Source organism: Ambystoma mexicanum, chromosome 10, assembly GCF_040938575.1.
Source record: "Ambystoma mexicanum isolate Mex_15411 chromosome 10, UKY_AmexF1_1, whole genome shotgun sequence".
Taxonomy (NCBI): domain Eukaryota; kingdom Metazoa; phylum Chordata; class Amphibia; order Caudata; family Ambystomatidae; genus Ambystoma; species Ambystoma mexicanum.
The window spans coordinates 416412747-416435413 of NC_090932.1; the positions used below are offsets into that span (position 1 = coordinate 416412747).

At 44.5% G+C, this 22667-nt stretch overlaps 1 protein-coding gene across 1 annotated transcript in view; it reads left to right on the plus strand.

Annotated features, from left to right (window-relative positions):
- The window catches only part of ERLIN2 (ER lipid raft associated 2), a 574625-nt gene that overhangs the window by 63365 nt on the left and 488593 nt on the right, over nucleotides 1-22667 (plus strand). The window contains exons 3-4 of the mRNA XM_069617980.1: nucleotides 9335-9416; nucleotides 9843-9889. Coding sequence (XP_069474081.1) covers nucleotides 9335-9416; nucleotides 9843-9889 — 129 coding nt within the window. The remainder of the gene's footprint in view (nucleotides 1-9334; nucleotides 9417-9842; nucleotides 9890-22667) is intronic.

A 22667-nucleotide genomic window follows, 5' to 3' on the forward strand; every position in this document is an offset into this window, starting at 1 on the left:
GCTACTCCTCATGCTACCTCATGTCAGATAAAATACAATCTGAGGATCCTAGACGCGTGAGGGATCTTGGGTACAGTGGACGTCACACTAGGGATAGTATTACTGGCACGCCCTGTGTCGACGCCCATTTTTGAGTTTTGAAAAACAAACTGTAATACTCTGCAGCTTCCACTAGATGTCGGCCTATGCACAGCATGTGAATCTAAGCAGATACAAGCATCAGAAATACGATTACGGTGAGTAATGTATCATGTATCATATATATATATATATATATATATATATATATATATATATATATATATATATATATAATAAATAATACAACTTTTTAAAGAATGCTTATTTAAACCTTGTGTATATTATAAATAATTATATATACCTGTGTAAGTGTTACTTGGCTACTGAACTTATTGATTTCAATTGTACAGCTCACATTACCCCTCTTAAAATAAGCCTGGCTGCTGCGTCACACTAACAACTTATTTAGTACAGACCTGTATTAAAAGGTGGGTTACCTAATACCAAACAGATAAGTCTTGTGTACTCCTCACCACTTGGACTGTACTAATTTTTACCGAACACTGGTTCCATCTTTGGTTCATATAGTGCCATATTGCACATGCATACATGCATATAGCCATGAATACTGAAACACATGCTTATAAGTTTATACCATCCCCAATACAGTAGACATTTTTGGAAGGCAGATTGCCTTTGTCTCTGCCCGCATATGTTGGAGTGAGCACTATAAAATGCAATTGCAGTATAGAGGTCTTTATGCTCTTTGATGAATTGATTCTTGTTTAGTGTCTCATTCTTTCCTTAGGAAGAGAAAGGATTCCTAGTGTTAACTAAAATGGCATAGCAGGCTTCTTTCTGAACTGTTGGCAGACAAGCAAATTACTCCTGTAATGCTAGAATTTGTCAAGTTTTGTACAGGGCTTCAATAGAGATACAAGGGAATAGCCCTGTCCGTGGCCTGCAGGTCTAGACTGCTCTCTGCCGAACTGGGAATGCTTTGTCTGCATAAGAAAAACTGAATCTCCAGTCTTGGAGAATGTCTGGAGTACAAGCGGTGAGCTTGGCCGGGGTCTGAGTTTACGACGTGATGTGCCCAATGGGCTGCTGTGCAACTGCACTGCTTGCTGAGACACATAGACCATTTTTGTAATTTTATTTTTTTATTGTATTTTCCAAAAACAATTTGGTTTTAACAAAGCTGAAAGTCCCTTGTCTTTGTACACCTTAACTTGCGTTCGCCTTTATTGTCGCATGTCGTTTGCTTGGCCTTTTTCTTTCCTTTGTTCTATCAGAATGAAGGTGTGTGGCAAGATTTTTGCCGTGGCGATTGCCCAAGAGGTTTTGTGTCCGCTTATTAGTCGTGGCCACCATGTCTCCTCTTCACGAAGAGATACCGCTTCCAAGATCAGTGACAAGTAGGCCTTTCTCAGCGCTTTCAACGTAGGGCATGATGTTAGTAAATGTCGCACCGATTCTACAGCCTCCTCCTCTTTACAGAGTCTGCAGGAATTTGATGATCTACTGCCTCTGATGTGTAGAAATTCATTTGTCGGCAACAAGTTGAGCCTTGCTTTGATAAAGAGCTGTCTTAGCGGTCTGCTTGGAAATTTTTGCATCAGGTATCCTCAAGGGCGAATTTTGTAGAGTTTCTTCGTGGAGGCTTCCAGAAGATTCTTCAAGGCCTACCCCGTGAATGAGAAGGATTCCACCCTCTCTTTTCAAGATCTTTTCCGTCTGCAGAATGTTTATATGGACGATAAACATTCCTAGTGCCTTTACTGCCTGTACCTGATGCACAAGGAGGAAGATTGTGCTTTTTGCCTCAAGCTTACGGCTCGCACGATGAAGGATCGGCATAGTCTGCTCAAAGAGTGGCAACAGGCCAAGGCCTCTGCACTGGGTGGGTCCCAGGAGCATGCCTCTCCCGGATCCAAGAAAGTTGAGCAGGCTTCTAAGTCCTTTGAGGGCGCCCCTCCCGCGGGGGTCCAACAAAAGGCTAATCACCGCAAGTCCACTGCAAGGCGCGTCCAACGTCTCCAGCGACTTCAGTCACCAGTCAACGCTCAGGATCTTTGTCCAAGAGGAAGTTTGACCATCTGGGCCAACTCAAGGTGGCCTCGGAGACGGCCAAGGAGAAGCCCAAATCCAGCCTGCCCTTGCCGGAGAAGGCCGAAGAGGACCGAGGCGCCGACCCGCCCCCTAAGGCCAAGCAGGACAAGGGACCGGTCCTGACCATAAAGGCCCAGGAGCGCCCGACGAAGGCTCCGCCTTCCATTGAGGTGGTGGCGTCCCTTTTTGAAGGCTCTGGAGGCGGACCCGCAGGGTGCACTTCCGAAGGCAAGAGTGTCCCTCCCTGCCAGGAGGGAGTTTTCATTCCACCCCATTGAGAAGACCCCAAAGAAGAAGATGCCAGTCATCTCCCTGAGACCGTCCCCTCTGGACGCGAAGAAAAGGGGCTGGAGACGTTCTCCAGTGCACGGATATCTCCTCTGAGGAAGAGCTCACCTACCTTCAGACCATCGAGGAGGGCGATGACACGTCCTACGAATGGGGTGCTGACGAGTTTGATGATTAAGGTGACGACGATGAGGATACTGTTGAGGAAGGCGACAGAGAGCCTCAGGACGACAGGGGCCTTGGCCCTCTTCCTGCACCCCAGCCTCCTACATGCCCTCTGCCTCAGCTGCCCCCTAGAGTCTTCTCAGCGGACATTCCCTCTACTCTGCACACTGGTATCTGGGATTCAGAGGAGGAATGAACTGGCCCGGATGTCGACCCCCGCCAGGAGAACCATGTACCTCAGCTGCTGCTGGAGGTCCGGGCCATGCTAAAGAAAGGGGCGATGGAGTTGGTGCCGAAGCGGCTCCAGAGTGTACTCCAGGTACTTCCTCATATAAAAGAAGACCGAGGGCTGGAGGCCCATTCTCTATCTACGACGACTAAACAAATAGATAAAAGTCCCAGAAGTTCTGTATGGTCACTCTACAACACATGCTCGGACAGAGGGAGACTGTCGTCGCTGGACCTGGAGTATGCATACTTCCACATCCCATTCACAAGGGTCACCGCAAGTTCCTGCGCTTCGTCGTTCAAGGGGTGCATTACCAATGCAAGGACCTTCCCTTCGGGCTGAAGTCGGCACCCAGAGTCTTCACAAAGTGCCTGGCGCCAGTGGCGGCCCATCTAGGACTTCAAGGGATCCACGTCTATGCTTACCTGGACGACTGGCTCATCCAGGCCCGATCAAGGGAAGTCGCTGTCGATCACACACCGAGGACTGTTCGCCTTCTGACGGATCTGGGGTTCTCGGTGAACTATAATGATAATAATTTAGCATTTATATAGTGCTACAAACCCTCAGGTATCTGAGCACTGCTCATTATTACCCACTGTGTGTGGTGCTCATTTATTGACCTCGGAAGGATGAAAGGCTGAGTTTGGCCCTGCCGGGATTCGAACCTGCGTCAGCAGGCTCTGCACAGATGTCAAAGCGAGTGCTCTACTCGCTGTGCAGTCGGACCGGCTGTATGCAAAGTCCTGCACTGGCGTCAAGCGCGACGTCCTGTTCCTAGGATCCCGACTCAACATGGTGTTGTCACCGTCGGAGGAAAGGATAGCGGCCATCCTGGGCAAGGTGCAACGGCTGTTAGCACTGAAGATCGCCACAGTGGGGACCATCAAGTCTCTGCTCGGAATGATGTTGTTGTGTATCTACCTCATCCGACTATGCCAGCTACTGATGCGCCCTCTGCAGGAGTTCCTCGCCGCTCGTTGGATCCAAGTGTCGGGAAGCGTCCAGGACAGGATCACGCTCGACGAGTGCTTCCATTGAGCGATAAGGTGGTGGGGCGTGCGCTATCATATGTCCGGAGGCACGGATTTCCAGACCCTACCACACCAGGAGACGATGACGACGGATGCCTCCATGGAAGGATGGGGAGCTCAAACCGGAAGTCTTCACGCCAGAGGCCTATGGCACCTGGGGGAGAAGGCATTGCACATCAATGTTATGGAGCAATGGGTTGTGTTTTGGGCCCTCATTCCTCCCGTCCCTCAAGGACAATGTGGTGCGGATCTTCACAGACAATACCACCACAATGTTTTACATCCGGAAGCGGGGGGCGGGGCACCAGATTCCCAGCTCTTTCCAAAGAGGTGCAGGACCTATGGCACTGGGCCGTCGCCCAGGGGATGTTGCTCATTCTGTTGCATCTGGCAGGAGTAAATAACACCGAGGTGGACTACCTCACCAGGGAGCTTTGCTCTTGGCGTGAGTGGGAGCTTCGGCAGGACCAAGAGAACCACCTGTTCGGCAGATGGGGCAATCCCCAAATCGATCTGTTTGCGATGGCGACGAACACCAAGTGCCGGAGGTTCGCCAGCAGGTTTCCCCAGCCGGGGAGCATGGGGGTTAGCATCCTCATTCCAGTGGGACAGCCTGTTTCTGTATGCATTCCCTCCGTTGCCGTTGCTTTTTCGACTCCTCAATCAACTCACAGTCCCGGTGCAGGATGATCCTCGTCGCACCAGCGTGGCCGAAGCAGATCTGGTACCCGGACCTTCCGGTGGTCGCGGACCTTCTCGCCAGGGAAGGAGGCGCAATTCTGCCCCACGACCAAGGATCGCTGAACCTGAAGGCCTGGCTCCTGCAGCGTTAGAGTTTGGGGTTTACGATCTCCCAGCGGACTGCATGGAGGTACTTACCAATGCCAGGGCATAGTCTACGCTAAAATGCTGCGGACATAAATGGAAGAGGTTCGCCGTTTGATGCTGTGCACAGAAGATCAACCCTCTACGAGTCACGGCTCTACAGGTGCTACCATGTTTGCTGTTGTTGGCCAAAGCGGGACTGGCTCATGCCTCCATCTGTTCGCTTGAAGGTGAGCCTGGTGTGGAGGTAAGAGATGCTTATGTTCAGCCTTGCCGCCTCCTGTTGTGCATGTGGGTACTGCTATGTATTATTTATTCGTGAGCATGTGAATCCATGCCAGACCCATGCTGGAGAACAACAGTTACAGGTAAGTAGCTTGTTCCTTTTAATTTAGCATGACTTGTTCATGACATTCCCAGGAAGTGCCTAATTTCACAATCCCAGTGAGATCCTCGTTCTTAAGAATCTCCTACTTTTGACGTTGCCACTAAACTTCCAATGTCGTTACCACTAAACTTCCAATGTGGCATCCCCTGTGAACTGGATGTTTCAAATCGTAATGTTTACAGTGACCATTCAGTTTGATATTCCCTAGAAACTGCCAGTTGACTTTCCCAGTTCACACAATTTCTCGATTACCAAATAGGCCCAAGCTGTAGATGGAGGAAGCCTGAATGTTTGTGTCAAACTGAAAGACACAGCACATATCCCGTATGTGAGGAATCTGAGGGCGTCCTCACTTTTTTCCCCAAAATATCCTTCCCCCAGGTGGCTAGGGAAAGTCGGTCCCTTTCGGATCCTAACCCTGGGGGTGAATATGCGAGGGAGGATCATCTGGGAGGAGTTGGGGAGCGGGTTTGAGGCACCCTTGGGTGAGACATGGTATCCCCCATTTCCCTTTCATCAGGAATCAAATGTTCCCCAGTCTTTTACGGGATATTTCCAATCCCTTCCCATTTGTGTTAGAAAACCATCTCCCAATGTATACCACTCTGGTACTGGGAAGAGCGGTGCAGAGTAATCAATGTGACTGGCCTGTACCTGAAGCCAAAGGGGCGGTATAAATGTCCCACTCGGGTGAGGCTAATGGGATCGCCTGGAAGTTTGCCTGTGGAATGCTTGCTGACAAAGAAGCCGGAGGTGAAGGCAGGGAGACGTGTATCTGAAGTGCTGAGGTTCTGCAGAGTGGTTGCATTGGAAGCAAAGTGTGGCGGGTGCTGTTGGAAGGTCTCCGGCGACAGGGCCAGGCTGCCTGAGTATAGAAGACTCCCACTCCGGTAATCAGAGGTGTTTGAAACCCAGTAAGAGGGGCTTGCCGGGACCAAAACTGAGAAGGGCACACGAAGACAGCGCACCCTGTGAGTCAAGGCTGAAAGACTCCGGGATGCTGTGGTGCGTGTCTTGTGAAGGAAGGTCAGAGCGCTCGCTAGTGAGCGAGAGGCAATGGGATTGCCGGTCCAGATGTAAAACACAGATGTTTGACTATGATAATGTGAATGTTGATTAACCGAGCTGTATGAAAGAAGGCTGCAAGAGGTCCAGAAAAGCAGCACATTTTAAATTGAATAAGAACCCTGTGAGCAGAGTCCAAATTCCCAGCTGGAGAGTGAACTGGGGATTTGCAGTTATGTTGTTTTTGAATACCGAACAAGAGGAAAGTAATGAGTGAATGCCACATGAGTGGAGAAAAGCATTTCCTGATATAAAAGAACTGTGAATCATGGAACCTAAAGAAAGCCAGCATTGTTAATGATTATAAAGAAATGTGAATTATATAGGCTGAGAAAAGGCAAGCGTCGGCAAGAGCCATAAGGACAAGAAGAACTGTACAAAAACTGTGGCAACACTATGAGAAAGTTGATAATCCAATAAGTGAATTGTGGCAAAACAAGTGTTAAAAAGGACTGCAAGAATAGAAGTCCAATACCACTGTTGAGCTGAAGCTGTGGTTGTGGAAAAGAAGCTAATCGAGCATATCGGTTGCGTGATATGTGGACTGTGTGGGCCGTCAACAGCGTCTAGACTGACTACACCCAACTAAAGAGAAGCCACTTGACTGTTTATGGTTGAATATGATGAGAAGCTGATACATTGGGAACTTAAAAAGTTGAACTTTATGATATTGATTAGAGCCAAAAAGCCTGAAAGCTGGGAAGAATCCAGAGGAATTGTGTTGTTGTGAAAACAGCGAAGACTTGAAAGTTTGAAGTTTGGGGAAGGGAACCCATTGTGATTGGGTACGACGTTCTTTCGTCAGGCATTTCAAAGCCTGCAGGTTAAACGTGTTTGACAGTTCATCGATTTATTTATTTATTTGGGGGGGGCAGGGAGGGCAGATAAGTGGTTGGGGGGGGTTGGATATAGGTAAAAATAGGTGCCGGAAGGGAGGATTGGGGGGGAGGGGATTTCGATGAACTGTCAAACACGTTTAAATTGCAGGCTTTGAAATGCCTGATGATGAAATTACATAGAACCAGTGATTGAAAGTGAACTATTTGGAGTCCTGGGGAAGGGAGAACTCCTTTCCGACCAAGAGCTTGAAGAAGCTCTGAACATTTGCTTGAACACTTTCATTTGATGCTGACATCCCTGTAAGGGCAAGTATATGTTTTGGATACAGACAGACATTTACTTTGGACTTCCTGACAGACTTGTATGATTTAGTTTTAATTAGGTAGGGAAATCCCGCTTTAGCATTGGGCAAGATGGGGCTTATCCCAACCACTGTAAAGTTTAAATAAAAGTTTGTAGCCCAACCTTTCTTCAGTTGTTTGTGCCTACTTCCTGAGGCCTTCACAAAATGCCCTTAGTTTATGGCAAGCAGTGTGATAATGAATACTTGGGACCCACCGTATTGAGACAAGACTTTATAAATCCTCAGGTTAAAAGAAAGTACCTTTTGATCCAGCGCATACAATATCATCATGTCGTACTAAATTACATGGTCAAACCCCATGATGAACAATACTAACATATATGCACGTTTCCATCAGTCTACAAATATTCTCATAACCGGGTTCCAATGAGCATAGATCAAATCTAATCTGCCTAAACGTCTGCAGTATAAAATAGTTTCTCCACTTCGGAAACTCCTTACCTTGCCCCCGATTCAACAAGCATATTAATTTCTAAACGCTATCCATTGTTAACCAGGACTATTTGCTAAGACAATATCATAATTCCTGTTTTAACATGATGCGTGTGGGAAGCAGAGTTTTATTTTCTTTACTTCCCATGTTTTAACCTTTCTTCCTCTCGGGAGCAAGACGATACTTGTCCATCTTAAGGTGTATAAATGCACCAAAAAATGGCTGTCCTACAGCATTTTCCCTCCTCTAGGGACTTCTTAGTTTCCCCATCAAATGTCCACTAATTCCAGCACCCTTCATTTCATTTGGTGGCAAGTGTTGAATATTTTAGAAGAAATGCACACACTTGTAAATCTAGTATTATGTCATGTCCTACACCAAGTAATGTTCTCTTTGTTGCAGCTATTAGGTAATCCCTATGACCATTCCCACTCACTTTCTTCTCCCCCGCAAACACACATCCAGGGATCTCTTTAAGCTAGATCTATCAAGCAGTAACTTCAAACGTTGTGCTTGAAGTGCTTTCCAGTGTTACCTTGAAGCAGCCTCCTGAGAGTTAATGGCTTAATTAGAGCAATAAATGCACAACTGGGGCATTAAATGAGTGTGCCTTCAGCCACCTGATTTAGAAGCAGTTGTATGCCCTTCACTGAAGTCCTGTTAAAAACGGACCTTGACAAAGCCAACCGTGTTGGCTTGTGTATAGGTATTAGATGGGGATTTGTCAGGTACTGCTGGCATATGCCCAGCTCACACCATTTTCCAGCTGCTACCATTAATGTCCAGCTAGAACCATTATGACCGTGCCTGGCAAATATATATACCATTCCTACACAAGCCAAAACTGTTGTTTTGCCAATGCTTGTTTATGTAGAGGTGACTGTGGGGGCGGGAGGTGGGGCATTTAAGATTTGTGAGAGTCCTAGGCCGGCTGCAACAGTGTTTGGTTTAAGTATGTTTCCCACTGCATAAGGGCTTAGAATGTACATACATACCCTCTAATGCCTCCTCACCCAAATAGCCAACATCTATAGGCAGACAATAACCCTTTTTAAAGAACAATGGTTTGTATTACAGGAACCGCTCTGCCCCATAGACCTAATGCTTAGGACTTCTCAAACGTGTGAATGGCTAGGCGTTAGTCTGTGTATTTGTGTAGTGGGAATCCTTTGAAAAGTGGCATCTGTGCCCCCCCTACTCTTTTATAGGTGTGGCTTAATTAGGAGCAATTTCTGAATGAACCCATTTAAGTCCATATTGAGAATATCTCTGCCAGCATCATAAGTGTGGTGGTGTGATGTTGAAATGCTCCGTTATTTTATTATTTGATTAATATTTTGCTAAAAATACGTTTCTGCTGCATGACATTTATGTTAGAGGATTTTGCTGTCGGTAAAAATGCCTCGTATAGTAAGGACTCTAGGAATGTCCTTTTTGGAGCAAACAGTAACTTGGTGCCATGCCTAGTGAACAGTTTGACTGTTACCCGTGGTATTGTCATTGTGAAGAGGTCCATCACACGATCCCACAAACTGACAAATGCTTTTTGTTTTACTCCTTTCTTCTACAGAGGTGGTGCCTTGCTGACATCAACCAGTGGGCCAGGCTTCCACTTGATGCTACCTTTCATAACATCATTTAAGTCTGTACAGGTATGTGAAATATTTCTGCTATTAGGCTAAAACATCCTAATTTACTATACTGCGATTTGGGAGGAGCCAAGTGCCACTAGTACTGTGTGCCTAGCTAAAGTCCTAGTCTACTGAAGAGCTTGCAATTTTTATTTTTATTTTATTTATTTTTTTCTCCAATGGGACAACTTCAAGATGAGCCCAAATAAAATATTTGCTGTACTGTAGTCCTTGTAGCTAGCATATTGCTCATCCATTCACTGAAGGAAATTCTTCCATATTCGGATGCTCATGGCCAGTGTGGCAAAATAAGTTATGTGCATCACATCCTATCAAAATGCTCTGTTATGAAGCTATAAGATGCACAAGTGAAAGGGCTGCAGTGGCCTCAGTGTGTCTTCTTTTGCACGCCCAGCATGTTTTGATGTTGCCTCCTTTCTCTTCTAGAGTACACTGCAGACAGATGAGGTGAAGAATGTTCCTTGTGGGACAAGGTAAGATGTTGGAGTCTGAAAGGCTGAATTGCGTTGAGAAGTTGGTGGCAAGCTGGCCATGTGTAATGTCTTTTACTGTGTAAACTTCTAGGCCACGACATGCTTCACTCTTGGGCATATTGACTACAATCATGAGCTAAAGGAGCGGCATGTTAAGAAACTTGAACCTGATTTTAAAAGGGTGGAACAGTTTGGCCTTGTTCAGAAAGTGTCACGAACAGTCTCGGCCTGCGGTCGTAGATTTGATCTATAAGAGAGATCCAGACGGGCTCAAATCGAACATTGGTGGAATGGTCAGCCGCGTCCTTGTCCTTGCTGGACGAAATCGGCAGTTCTTTGGAACAACTTTTGGCCAATCCTGAGAGAGTAAAGAGGAAAGCCCAGGAGCACGACTGGATTAAAACTCTAGATCAGGCCAAAGGGTATAAGCTAGTGGCAAACTTTCCTTCTGAAATGTCCGGTCAAAATACGCCCTGTGCTTACTTGAAACTTTTCCCAGACAAAAGGGCTAGGGACTTTTGTTCTGCGAACAAGACTGAGTCTACATCCAACAAATGAAATTAGAGCAATCCGAGGCCAGGTGGACAACAGTTTGTGTCGTTATTGCCAGGACCCTGAGACACCAGGGTCTCTCTTCCATTTGATGGCTCAATGTCCCGTCTTGAAAGATCAGCGTTGTAAACATTTTCGCTCTTTTTTTTTTCGGACTTCATCTTGATGGCGGAGAGTATGGTGATCTCACCTAATGTCGGGTCAAAAAATATCCTATGTGTTAGCAGTGATGACATTTTTGCTGGAGGTCCTCCCGGAGAGTGCTCTCTCCAGAAAATTTTAATTTCAATTCTAATTTCAATTTTAAAGTGGTAACATACTCCTGTTTTGTTTTTTCTTCTGTTTATTTTCTTAACTTCAGTTTTGCTAAAAAAAATTGTTTATGCAATTTTGATGCAAATAAAAAATAAAATAAAAAGAAAGGCTTCCTCTGAAGGCTGTTTAACCACTCGGGCGTGTTTGCATCTATCCTGTGCCAAAGTGGAGCTGCATTTAATTGGTCAGGTCTCACATTAGCCTACCAGCATTACTGATTTGCACTGTGCTTCCTGTGGCCACCACTCCTCCAGACCAAGGTGTCGTAGTTAAAAATAGCCTCTTGCCAAGAATTTCACTATGTCCCATAATTTATTTTCAAATATTATTTCTTAGTGCTGCTGTAATGTCCACAATTAACACATGGATATAGTTATTGACCTCCTCTCAGCCAATCAGAATGTTCAGAGTACAGTTAATAACTTCTGGTATTGACTGATTTCTGAACATGCTGACTTCAAAAGCAGACCGCGAAACAACAAAGAAACTTAGTTAACATTTCTTTCATTGGGACACTGCCTCTTTGAGGGTACACATTGTCTTTTGCTGCAACATCCATTTTATCTCACTGAAGAGAAAGCTACAATTTAAGAAAATGCTTTCAATTTCTTATAGAAAAATTGTATATTTTTGTGACACCTTATTCATGCTAATATTAATCATGATCCCGTTTAAGTTTAAAATTAAAATGCCAAACTCATAAAAAGACATCCTTGTTGTTTAAATACAACATAAACCACATTTGATTTACTAGCTAATTTCCCTATTTACTTTATTCTCTATTGAAGTAACTGTTTTTACTTCACCACCAAAACTCCAGAAACTTGTATTACTATGTACTAATAGCTTTATAGACCTTGGGAGGTGTCATTATTGCCTGGGATAATGACCCTTCTCCAAACCTCAGTGATCCTGTGTTAATGACCCATCCTTCGGTCTAAAAGCCTATCGTGACAGTCTGCAAAGTCGGATCTTGTCATTTATTAACCTTTTACTACATTAAATTGGGGCTTGAGTAAGAGTTGTTGAGCAGAAGCGAAATGTGGCTCCTATTTATCCGCATCACCCAGTAAGGGAGGAGCTACATATAGGGAAACAGAAGCTGTTACATAGCTCGCTGCAAATCTGACCTTTTTTATGTATAATTCAGTAGGCTTCAAATGTCTTCTAGATGTGTCTTTAATAAACATTGGCAAACTTTGAGATAATATTAGATTTGTGTTTGCTTGGAATTCAGTTTGCCTGGGTAGTCACAAATGGCTCATTGTAATATCAAAATAACCAGAGTCCAGGCATACAATTTCTTACCCTGTTCACAACACTCCAAGGTGGTGGCATCTACAGCAAGCCCTTGTGTCCCCAGAAGAAGCGATAAAGCCTGTTAAACTTAAACCTGATTGTAAAACCTGTCTCAGCAGGATAGCTCAGGCGGCAACGTGCTTGCCTTGGAAGCAAGACGACACGGAGCAACGCAGGTTCGATCCCAGGTCCGCGTTTAGAAACCTCTGGGTATTAAGCGCGTTCTAAATAACCTATCAAATTCCTATCATATTCAATGCTAGAGCGACGTAGACAGGAGACTTTTGTGTCAAACATTCTGAATGCCTTTTTGTTTGCTGTCCTTGGTTCATAATCCTGAGTTAAAGGGCTACGTCTCCCAAGAATCTTGGTTGCAGCCATCCTAAATGTTTCATTTTTGTTTAATAAACCCCTTTAAACTTGTTCTGGTGTCAGTAGTTGTGTGCTTCCTTGGTCATATGACTGTTAAAACTTCGACTTGTTGCTGTACTACACATGTTCTGTATCTCTTTCTGCCTAAGGAGCCACTTATCATTGCACAAGTATGGCCAAAGGGTTCGACACATGACGATGAAATCTTTATATCGTACTGAGAATTAATATCAACATTTTTACTACTAATTTGAGAGCTGCAGATCAGTATTCAATTATTTCTTCAGTAATTAGTAAATGTCTCTGTTGGACGACCAGAATGACATGCTGGGAAGCTGAATGCAAAGGCTACTAAAACACCCAATATAATGTATTTCACAGTCTTACAGATAAGTGTTGTAGCAGCCACTTATATTCACTAAAACAGACAAAATATGCCCAACAATGAAAACTAGGGAGTACAAATAGTCTCCTTTTTAAAAAAGAAATAGAAAAAAATACTAAAAATTGTAATTTCAGATATACAGCATCTTGCCCCCTATTTTCACCCACAAAGCTCCACGGATATGTTCAGATAAGGTGGGTACTAGCAAAGCAGGGCACAGGAAGGTGCTCTAATTTGATCACAACTTGATCTCAAAAGTAACATTAAGTAGAACATGCATATTTAATTTACACAAATTACTAGGTACAAAGTCCTATACATTACTGAAACAGCTATCTGTTTTATAGTTAAAATATGTTTTTACAGAATACCCACATTGGTAATGGGAATGAATTGTTTTACTCCTGAAATTGTTACACCGGACCTCAAACAAGAGTAAACTACTCTTCCCTTTAAAACTGGAACCTATTAATATTCTCAAACACACCAGGAGTCTGCTTTACAATTGAAAGATTATACCCAACAATATAACCTGTGCCACCATTAGCACATTTTATAAACGCCAGGCAAGTTGCTGCACTTAAATTCTCTACCACCCGTGCTTATTTTTTACGTTTGGGCTACCAAAATATGTCACATGTAAGGCAATACTAATTTAACACAAACGCGCTATGTTAACGTTATAGAAAGCATTCTGCATGTTTTCAAATTTACTGTTTGGACGGGGACATCTTTTTCTCGATACAGCTTGTGTGAAGCACTTGTTGGCATATGTATAAAAACAATTGAACCATTCGAGAAAAGGATACAATAAAACCCCTCAACTAACACTTTGGAGTGTTAGTTTAGGTTGCTGCTTGTTTTGAAACTATATAAACAGTCGACACTGGTGCAGGGGGATTTGACTTCTTTGGCACCCACAACTCAAGTTCTGTTTTCTGATAGCAAATGCACTCCAGTCATAGCATACAGGACAGATAATTCCCATGAAATGGGGCTTAACATTGGTAGGGATTGTGTGACAGAATTGTAATGGCAGAAGGACTAGTTGAGGAAAGGGAAACTCTGTATCATTATTATTCCCAATCCTATGCACCAAACTATTAGGTTGTTGAAGACACATTGTACTGTAGCAGTCACTATTCGCAGAGTTCTACTTTGATAGCACAAACGATGCTAGGTTTTACAGAGATTTTTCTTAGGCCCACTTTCTAAAGCCCAGATGTTTCTCTTTGCGTAACTTGCAAGGTTTTCCACTGGGCTCCTGCATGTCTAAGTGGCACAATGGCCAGAGCAGTTAAGGCAACCCCCAGAAGGTGTGAACAATTATAAATGTTCAGTAAATACTTATGATAAATCACCCAATGATGAGTGGTCCACACAATATGGCTGTAAACCATTATTTATAATAAAGTTGTTAATAGGAATTAAATACAAAATATACATGCAAGTACTTAATATGGATACCAATTGCATTTAGTTCCAGGTAACTCCAAACATACCTTTGTGAGATTTGGTTGTTGTTTCTACTCATTTGGCGCTGGTGCATTTTATCATATGCGTTTACCTAATTCACTCTTTTGAGCATAATAAGTATGGTTCACACAATTTTCTTTAGTGATTTATTAAAGTTATTCTTGATGGTGCCGGCACGTGTTTCGACCCTGAACAGGTCTTTATCAAGGCTGGATTGGTAAATGAATTGGAGGAATTTGGGCAAGGCTGGTAGCCTTCTATTTAGTCCATTCCGAAAGAGAAGGTCGGATGATGCGTTTTGCATGAGTTTTAGTGGTTGTCTCTGGTTAGGCGGATCTATTGTATAAGAGCTCAGTAGCTCGCGACAACGGTGATATTTTGTTATTTCTCTGCAGGTAGTTCCATTGGAAGGGTGCCAAGAATGAAAAGGAGATGGAAGCACTGCAGGGTTCATGGGTAGGGATGGGGATGGAGGGAGGATTTTGGACCGACAGCTATGGTACACGTCAGATTTTGTTGCTATATGTTGGAGTAGGTTTCCATCCTTGCACAAAATTCATTTCACCTGCTGGTTCCCCAGCACGTTTTGCTGGACTCTTGGACTGAGTCTCCTGAGTGAGTGGGAACCCTTTTCCACACTCACTCATTCTTTTACTCTGATAATAGGAACCCTTTTTTAACCTCTCTTTTGGTATTTCTTTGTGGAGTCGTGCTTCTCTCCAATTTTAAAGGCATCTACAATTTACTAAAGCAGCCCACAGCACTTTCTGTACAGTGTTGCTTGGAGGCTACTGGCGCTTCCTTGTGATTTTTGTTTTTACTTTACTTGGCAAACTCTTAAAGTTACAAAGTCGGAGGGATCCTTTTTATCCTACGTGTGTTTTTATTTTGCCAGATCAGGCCACCCCAGCTTTATGTTGAGTGCTGAGGGTATCAACGTATCCCTTTTTTAGACTCTCCAGTAACGTTTTGGTTTCCGTGACAGGTCTATTTGGTTAGACTGATGGCAGTGTACCCTTTACACAACTTTTTGTGAACTTTAATTGCAGGCTGTCTTCTCATTTGCGGTCGGGGACACAATTTATTTTATTTTTATTTTATTACATTTGTTATACGCCCAGACCCGGGGGTATCACGGCGTAGTTACAGACAATGGGAGAATGCAATCTTAGAAAGAACACAGAGGTCCACAGGAATAGCAATCAATAATATACAATAATATACAAAGCAGTCAGGAATCAATAATATACAATAATATACAAAGCAGTCGGGTATAAACAGTTAATTGGAGGGGATTAGTGCTCTGGTTCAGTTAGAACTTATTGAAGAGCCAAGTCTTCAAGAAGCTTTTGAATTTAGGGAAGGAGGTTTCATTCATAATGTGGGAAGTTAACGCATTCCAATGTCTGGGGGCCAGTGTTTTGAAGCTTCTACCCATTGCTTTCTCTCTTTTGTATCTGGGGGTTTCAAGGTATGCGTTTTTGTTGGACCTGAGGAGTCTGGTCTGGGGCTTCATCATGACTGTGTTGTTGAGGTATTTGGGATCTTCGTTAGCCCTGCATTTGTGGGTGATGCTCAGGGTTTTAAATAGAATTCTGGCTTGGATGGGGAGCCAGTGGTGGTCTCTTCTGGTGTTATAGATATGTTCGGATTTTTTGATGCCTAGAGCTGCTCTGAGGGCTTTGTTCTGCATGAGTTGAAGTTTGGCTATGTTGGCTTTGGAAGTGCCAAGGAATAGGATATTACAATAGTCTAGCTTGGACAGTATGAGTGCTCTGGCTAGAGTAACACAGTTGTTGGCTGAGAGGAATTTACGGCTGAGGGAAATGAGTTTGGAGGTGTAGGAAGTGGACGAGGCTAATGTGTTTACTTGTTTAGACATGGATAGTGTTGCATCTAAGTAGACGCCAAGGGTCTTGACTTGTTTAAGAACAGGGATTATGGTTCCATCGATGGTGAATGATTTGAAAGCGGGCTCAAGGGTGTTGATTTTGCTGGAGGAGCCTAGTATGAGGAGCTCGGTTTTGTCGTCGTTGAGACAAAGGCTGTTATTAGCCATCCAGTTTTGGATGAGCGAGTAGATTTGGTTAACCAGGAGGGAGTCTTGTTCATGATTGCCTGAGAGAGGAATGAGGATTTGGGTGTCATCGGCGAAGTTGGTATAGATGACACCCATGGCATCCAACGCTGCAAATAATAGCTTGGTGTAGGCATTATACAGAGTGGGGGATAGGCAGAAACCTTGCGGCACACCTGCAGGGACAGGCACTGGGTCTTCTGATTCTTTGCCGATGGATACTCTGGAAGTCCTATCAGCCAAGAATGATTTGATCCAGTTGGTAGTGTTCTGAGCTAGGTTGAAATTATTTGCTAGAGTGTTACAGAGTTTAGCGTGGTCAACCAGATCGAAGGCCGCTGAGAGGTCCAGGAGCATAAGTAGACAGAGTTTGCCTGCTTCTCTAGTGGCATCCATTTGGATCTTCAGATCAAGGAGGGCTGTCTCTGTGCTATGGTTGGGACGGAATCCTGACTGGCGGTCTCCTAGTAATTGATGTTGTTCCAAATGGTTCTGAATTTGGCAGTAGGCTATTTTGTCAATTATTTTTAGGAGAAATGGGACCGTTGTAATAGGTCGGTAATTAGTGGGTATTGTTGGGTCCAGGGATGTTTTTTTTTTAGAAGTGGTGTCACCCAAGCTTTTTTAATACTGGTGGGGACTGTTTGTGAGGAAAGAGGCATTGATGAATTCGGTGATGATAGGTGCGAGGGTGGGGGCACAAAGTTTCACTAGGTGGGAGGGGAATTGGTCTTCTTTACAGTTGGAAGCTTTGAGTTTCATTATGGTGTCAAATACTTCTTTGTTAGTCACTGGTGTGAATTGAAATGGGGGGCCAGTAGTGGCATTTGATGTGGTCATTGATATGGTGGGTGGAGTTTTGTCAGCTAGGAGCGTTTTTTTTTTACTATCGATTTTATTTTGCAGTAGGAGGATTTTCGATGAGATTGCGTTTTGAATAGTGGTCCACCAGTCTTTGCTAGCGTTGGAAGGCGCTGAGGTTTGACCAGGGTTTTCGAGCTCTCTAAGGATGGTAAACAGTTCTTTGCTGTCTGAGGACGCATTAGTAATGCGGAGGTTGAAGGCATTGGCTTTTTGGGTGATTATTGCTGATTTATAAGTTTTGTTGGCTTCAGCGAAGGCTAATGCCGATTCTGGGGTATTGTTTTTCTTATGGAGGTGTTCAAGTGATCTTTTTGTGCGTCTTAAGGCTACAAGTTCCTCATTAAACCAAAAACAGGAGCGTTTGTCCGGTCTACGGGTTTTAGTGGTGATGGGAGCAAGTAGGTCAATAGTTTGGTTAAGGCATTGTTGGTATTGTTCTGCTAGATAGGAGGGGTTGTTGGTGCCTAGAGCCGTATGGGCAAGGGAAGCACTCGGGGCTGGAGTGAGTTTGTGGTGGCAGCCACAATGGTGGCTGTACTTTTCTAAGTCCTTTCTTATGTCCTCTTCTACCCTGCTAGGTGGGGGATGGTCCTCTTGTACCTTTGTCTCTGCAGGGCTTTCCTTGGAAACCCTGCGAGGACCCTTTGAGTGACGGACAGGAAGTGGGAGAGGGCAACTGTAACACCCCTGTCCTTTGTCCTGTAGTGTGCCCAAGAGAAACCAGTTCCGAATGGGAGGCTGGCTGTCCCCATTAGACAGCCATTCCCAAGTTTGAATAGTGCATGGGATAAGATTGGTGGACTCGGCCAGGTTTCCTTCATAAATCTAGAGGTTCTGGAGCTGAAACCCAGAATTGACCGGTGGAACAGAAGAATCCGAAGGACGACACCAGCAACTTCCAGTGTGACTACCTCCTCCCTTGGACGGGTGGGCCTAACCAGTCCCAAGACAAACTGCATTTTGCACCATACCTTGAAGATCTGCAACCTTCACAGTGTGCCATTCGCAAATACCCTGGGGCCTCGGCTGCATTGCTGATCATATTCTCCTGATGCACGGTTTCACCTGACACTTTGTGGCTATCCGTCTAAGCCTACAGTGACCTGATCCAGCACCCCAAAGTCTCTTCACCCAAGATGAGGACAGAGAAACCGAGACGTCATCCACTGCAACAACAGTCCTTCAACCAAGCCTGAACTGAGAAGATGCTTTGCTTGGCGTCCGTCTGCATGAGAGTTGTCACCAGATCCACTGAAGTCCCTTTCTTCTGTCGCCTAGACAAAGAAACCAGTGATCGGCACTGCTGTTGCCTCACCGGCCAGTCACAGTTGCAAAAGTTCTTACAGGGCAGGATCCCTTGAAGCTGGGAGGCTGAAATGTGTCACCACAAGCTGGCAACCACCAATGTTCAGGCTGCAAATTGATTGTTCAGCCACCTGCACCTTTCTTAAAAGGGCACGGAGAGTTTGCAGAGGACGAGTGTGAATTTCTGATAAAAGATGAGGATCCTGAGGCAGAAGAAGTTTACCACTGGAACAGAAGGACCGAAGACCTGACACCGGGATATTGCAACCTTTTCATTTCTTTATTTAGTCATATGGGTCAGAAATCTAGCAGCCTTTTTTGGCCATATCACTCAAGGATAACATCTATGTGCAGAATTAACAATTAATACATGTTTAACACAGAACCACAGTAGGTGTGGAAGAGGCATCAGTGAGGACAGCCCATACATTGCAATTTAAGTTTGTAGGTTTGAGGATGGGGAGATATTGATAAGAAGAAAGGAGGTCTGAGACTTGAGTAGACCTCTGCCACAAGACTGGCAACTTCCACACAAGTGCTGCACATAACATACCAAGAAGCGTATGGTAGCCAGAATTTTAAAATGCAAGTACCAGCAACCGATCTGTTTTTAAAACTGGCAACATTGTTTCTCAATTTCAAATAGCTTCTTGCTAGCAGTAAATGTGAGCTTTGGGGGGGTAGGAGTAAAGGTGGCAGAGTTAAATGAGCTACAAAACGATTGGTTCAGAGACAATGGGCAATCCAGTGTTGTGCTTGATCCTGGATGCACTTGTTGTTGGAGAGAATGAGGCTGTGCAACTGTTAAACCACTGTTGGGAGAGTTTTCCTAAAGTCTACCAAGAGGTGAGCCTCTATAAAACGATCTCTTGGTCTACAGGCCCCAACTATTAGTAGTATAAACCCACTAAACGTGCACAGCCGCACAGTTCCAATAACCTGACCTCTGCACACCTTGCCACAATACCGAAAACCCCCCAAAGAGTTAAGACACTTAAACTAAATATCCTCCTACTACCAAACCCAAAAGCACCCTATCACTATCAGGGTCACTTATCAATGCCAGATCCCTGGTGGCCCATGGCGCTGATATCGCAGACAACCTAACTAATGAGAACCTGGACCTGCTTGCCATAACCAAAACCCGGCTCCATGAAGCTGCAGGACCTGCCCTTATGGTAGTGGTACCAGATGGTTACCAGATACTTGGAGCTGATAGACCAAACGTCAGAGGTGGTGGATTAGCTATTCTCTCTAAAACTAATCTACCCATCAGACTTGCTACTTCTCCATCGTACCAATCCTGTGAGATACTTGCAGCTAAACTTTACCTCTCTAATAACCATACTCTTACCATTCACTTGATGTATAGACCACCAGGACCATTAGGAACCTTTGAGGACGACCTCACCTGCCTCCTAGCCAATAAAAGAGCATGCACAAATCCTACTGCTGGGAGATTTCAATCTTGGCTTCAATGACACCGATGACAAACCTGCCCAATCAGTGGCCGCACTACTGAAGGATCATGGGCTGACACAAAAAGTCATCACCCCTACCCACATTAAAGGAAGGACCCTAGACTGGGCGGCCAACCTGAATGGCAATACTACTATCACTAATGTCATCCTGCAGTCGTGGACTGACCACTATCTAATCACCTTTACTGCTACTCTCGACCTCATCTGCCCCAAAACCATAGTTATGGCACTGCCACTCCCCACTAGAAGTAAAAAAGACATTGCAGCGGAAAAGTTACTACCACATCTTCTCCTCGCTATCAACAATTTAGCCAGTAATACAGACCCTACTCTACTAGTGGAGGTCGTTAACAGTGCTATGACCAAGGTGCTGGACACTATTGCAACAGTCAAAATCCGTAAAGGTAGACAGAAATATCACCTTAATGACTGGTTCACGCCACAACTTAAAGAATTAAGACTTCACAAAAGATTGCTTCAATCAATTTGGCGCCAGTCGCCCACCGATGAGAATAAAGCCAAGTCAACAAGCTTCTCCAAACTGTACAAGAATGAAATAATTGGCAGAAAAAATAATATATTTAACAATAGAATAACTAAGGTGAAGTCGGACACTAAGGAACTATTCTCCATCCTTCGGGAAATGGAATCGCCAATACCACAGGTTGACAACATTCCAAAGGACAAGCCTTGGTGTACCAACATACAAAATGCTCTATCAAACAAAAATCGCCTCTCTCCAACTTAAAATAGCCAAAAATAAAGCTTCACTGTTTTTACCTGAGCAGCTCTCTCCTGAACAGCAACCCCATCTAAACACACCCGACAGTACCACCCCACCCTTCAGCTTTAAGAAAATTTCTATCTCTGAGACAGGAAAAATCATACTCTCGCTAAAACCCTCAAACTGTAAAGGAGACCACTGCTCAGCCCAAATTGTAAAGGATGTAGCTAGGGACCTAGCCCCCTTTATCTCGAAGCTCATCAATGCTTCCTTCAAGACGTACCTAGTGCCTAATAACCTTAAACGATTCTGGGTGCTCCCACTGCTTAAAAAACAAACTTTAGACCCATCCATCCCAACCAATTACAGACCTAGCACTACAGTCCCTTTCTTACTTAAAATTATCGATAGAGTAGCTTACCTACAAATACAGGACTACCTAGAAGCCAACCAGTTATAAGAATCACGCCAGTCTGGCTTCTGCCCTCTCCATGGCACGGAAACAGCCTTAATAGACCTCAAGACCCAAATTGACGAGTTGAAGGTCAATGGGAAATCAGCTATGCTACTCCTCTTTGACCTATCTGCAGCCTTCGATCTGGCGGATTACGCAGTTTTATGTAACCACCTTAGGTCGGCTGCCCATTTCTCAAGTGATGCCATAACCTGGGTTCAGTCCTTCGTAGCTAACCGTACAATGAGTCTTCTCCCCCCTCAGCAGCTGCAGACCCCATACAAGTCTCCTGCGGAGTACCTCAGGGATCATGTGTGTCTCCCACTATGTATAACCTCTTTACTAAACCCCTGTTTGACAAGTTGGACAGACTGGGTGTCACCTACACAAATTACGCAGATGACACCCAGATCCTCATTCCCCTTTCGGGCAACTTCGTGGAGGACTCGGCCTTAGTAAATAAGATATACTTCCTCAATCAGGCTTGGGTGGCATCCCATGGCCTCTGCCTGAATGACAACAAAACGGAGCTACTGATCCTAGGCTCCGAGACGCCCATTAAAAAACTTAACCCCAGCTAGGCCTCTTTCAACATTGACAACGATGTCATCAAAGTGATGCCTGCAGTTAAATCCCTAGGCTTCTATCTTGACTCTGCACTCACCTTTAAGAAGCAAGTTAACTCACTAGCCTCATCAACAGCATATACCTGCAAACTGATCTGAGCTTGCAGACCATTTTCTCTCTGAAACCTGCTGCATTACCCTAGCCAATGTACTTATAATATCTAGATTGGATTACTGTAATGCCTTGTACACAGGAGCCAATAAGTACATTATTGACAAAATGCAAAGACTCCAAAATCATGCCTTACAGCAGCTCTAAATATCCCAAACAGAGATCACATTTCTACATTCAGAAGAGATGTACACTGGCTTAAGATCCATGACAGGATGCTCCTTAAAACTCTTTCTCTCACGTCCAAATGCCTGAACAATATAGTGCCACCGTACCTTGCAGATAGAATAAACAAGAGAATCACTGCCCGCCCCATGTGATCTGCCAACGCCCACACTTTAGAGGTCTCCAGATTTAAACATACCACAGCTGGCGGCTCTAGCTTCCCGGTTATAGCTGCTCAATCTTGGAATGCACTCCCTGCAGATCTCAGAACAGACCAACCTTACTACAGATTCAGACGGAAAGTCCTCACCTGGGTACGAACCAACGATGCCTAAAACTGCCGACCTACTGACCCCTTAACTTATCTGTTTCCTGTACTTCTACCTTGACTGCACCTGCCACCTAATGCCTGCTAGGCCTTGCCGTGCTCAATGTATCTGTTACTATTGTACCACCCGACTGTAATCTTGGAATACCCATATGCGACCACTAGTATCTTTGTAATTTATGTGCCTGTTATTTCCTGTATGTACCCATCTACCTTGTAACTAAGCTTTAAGTATACTTGTAA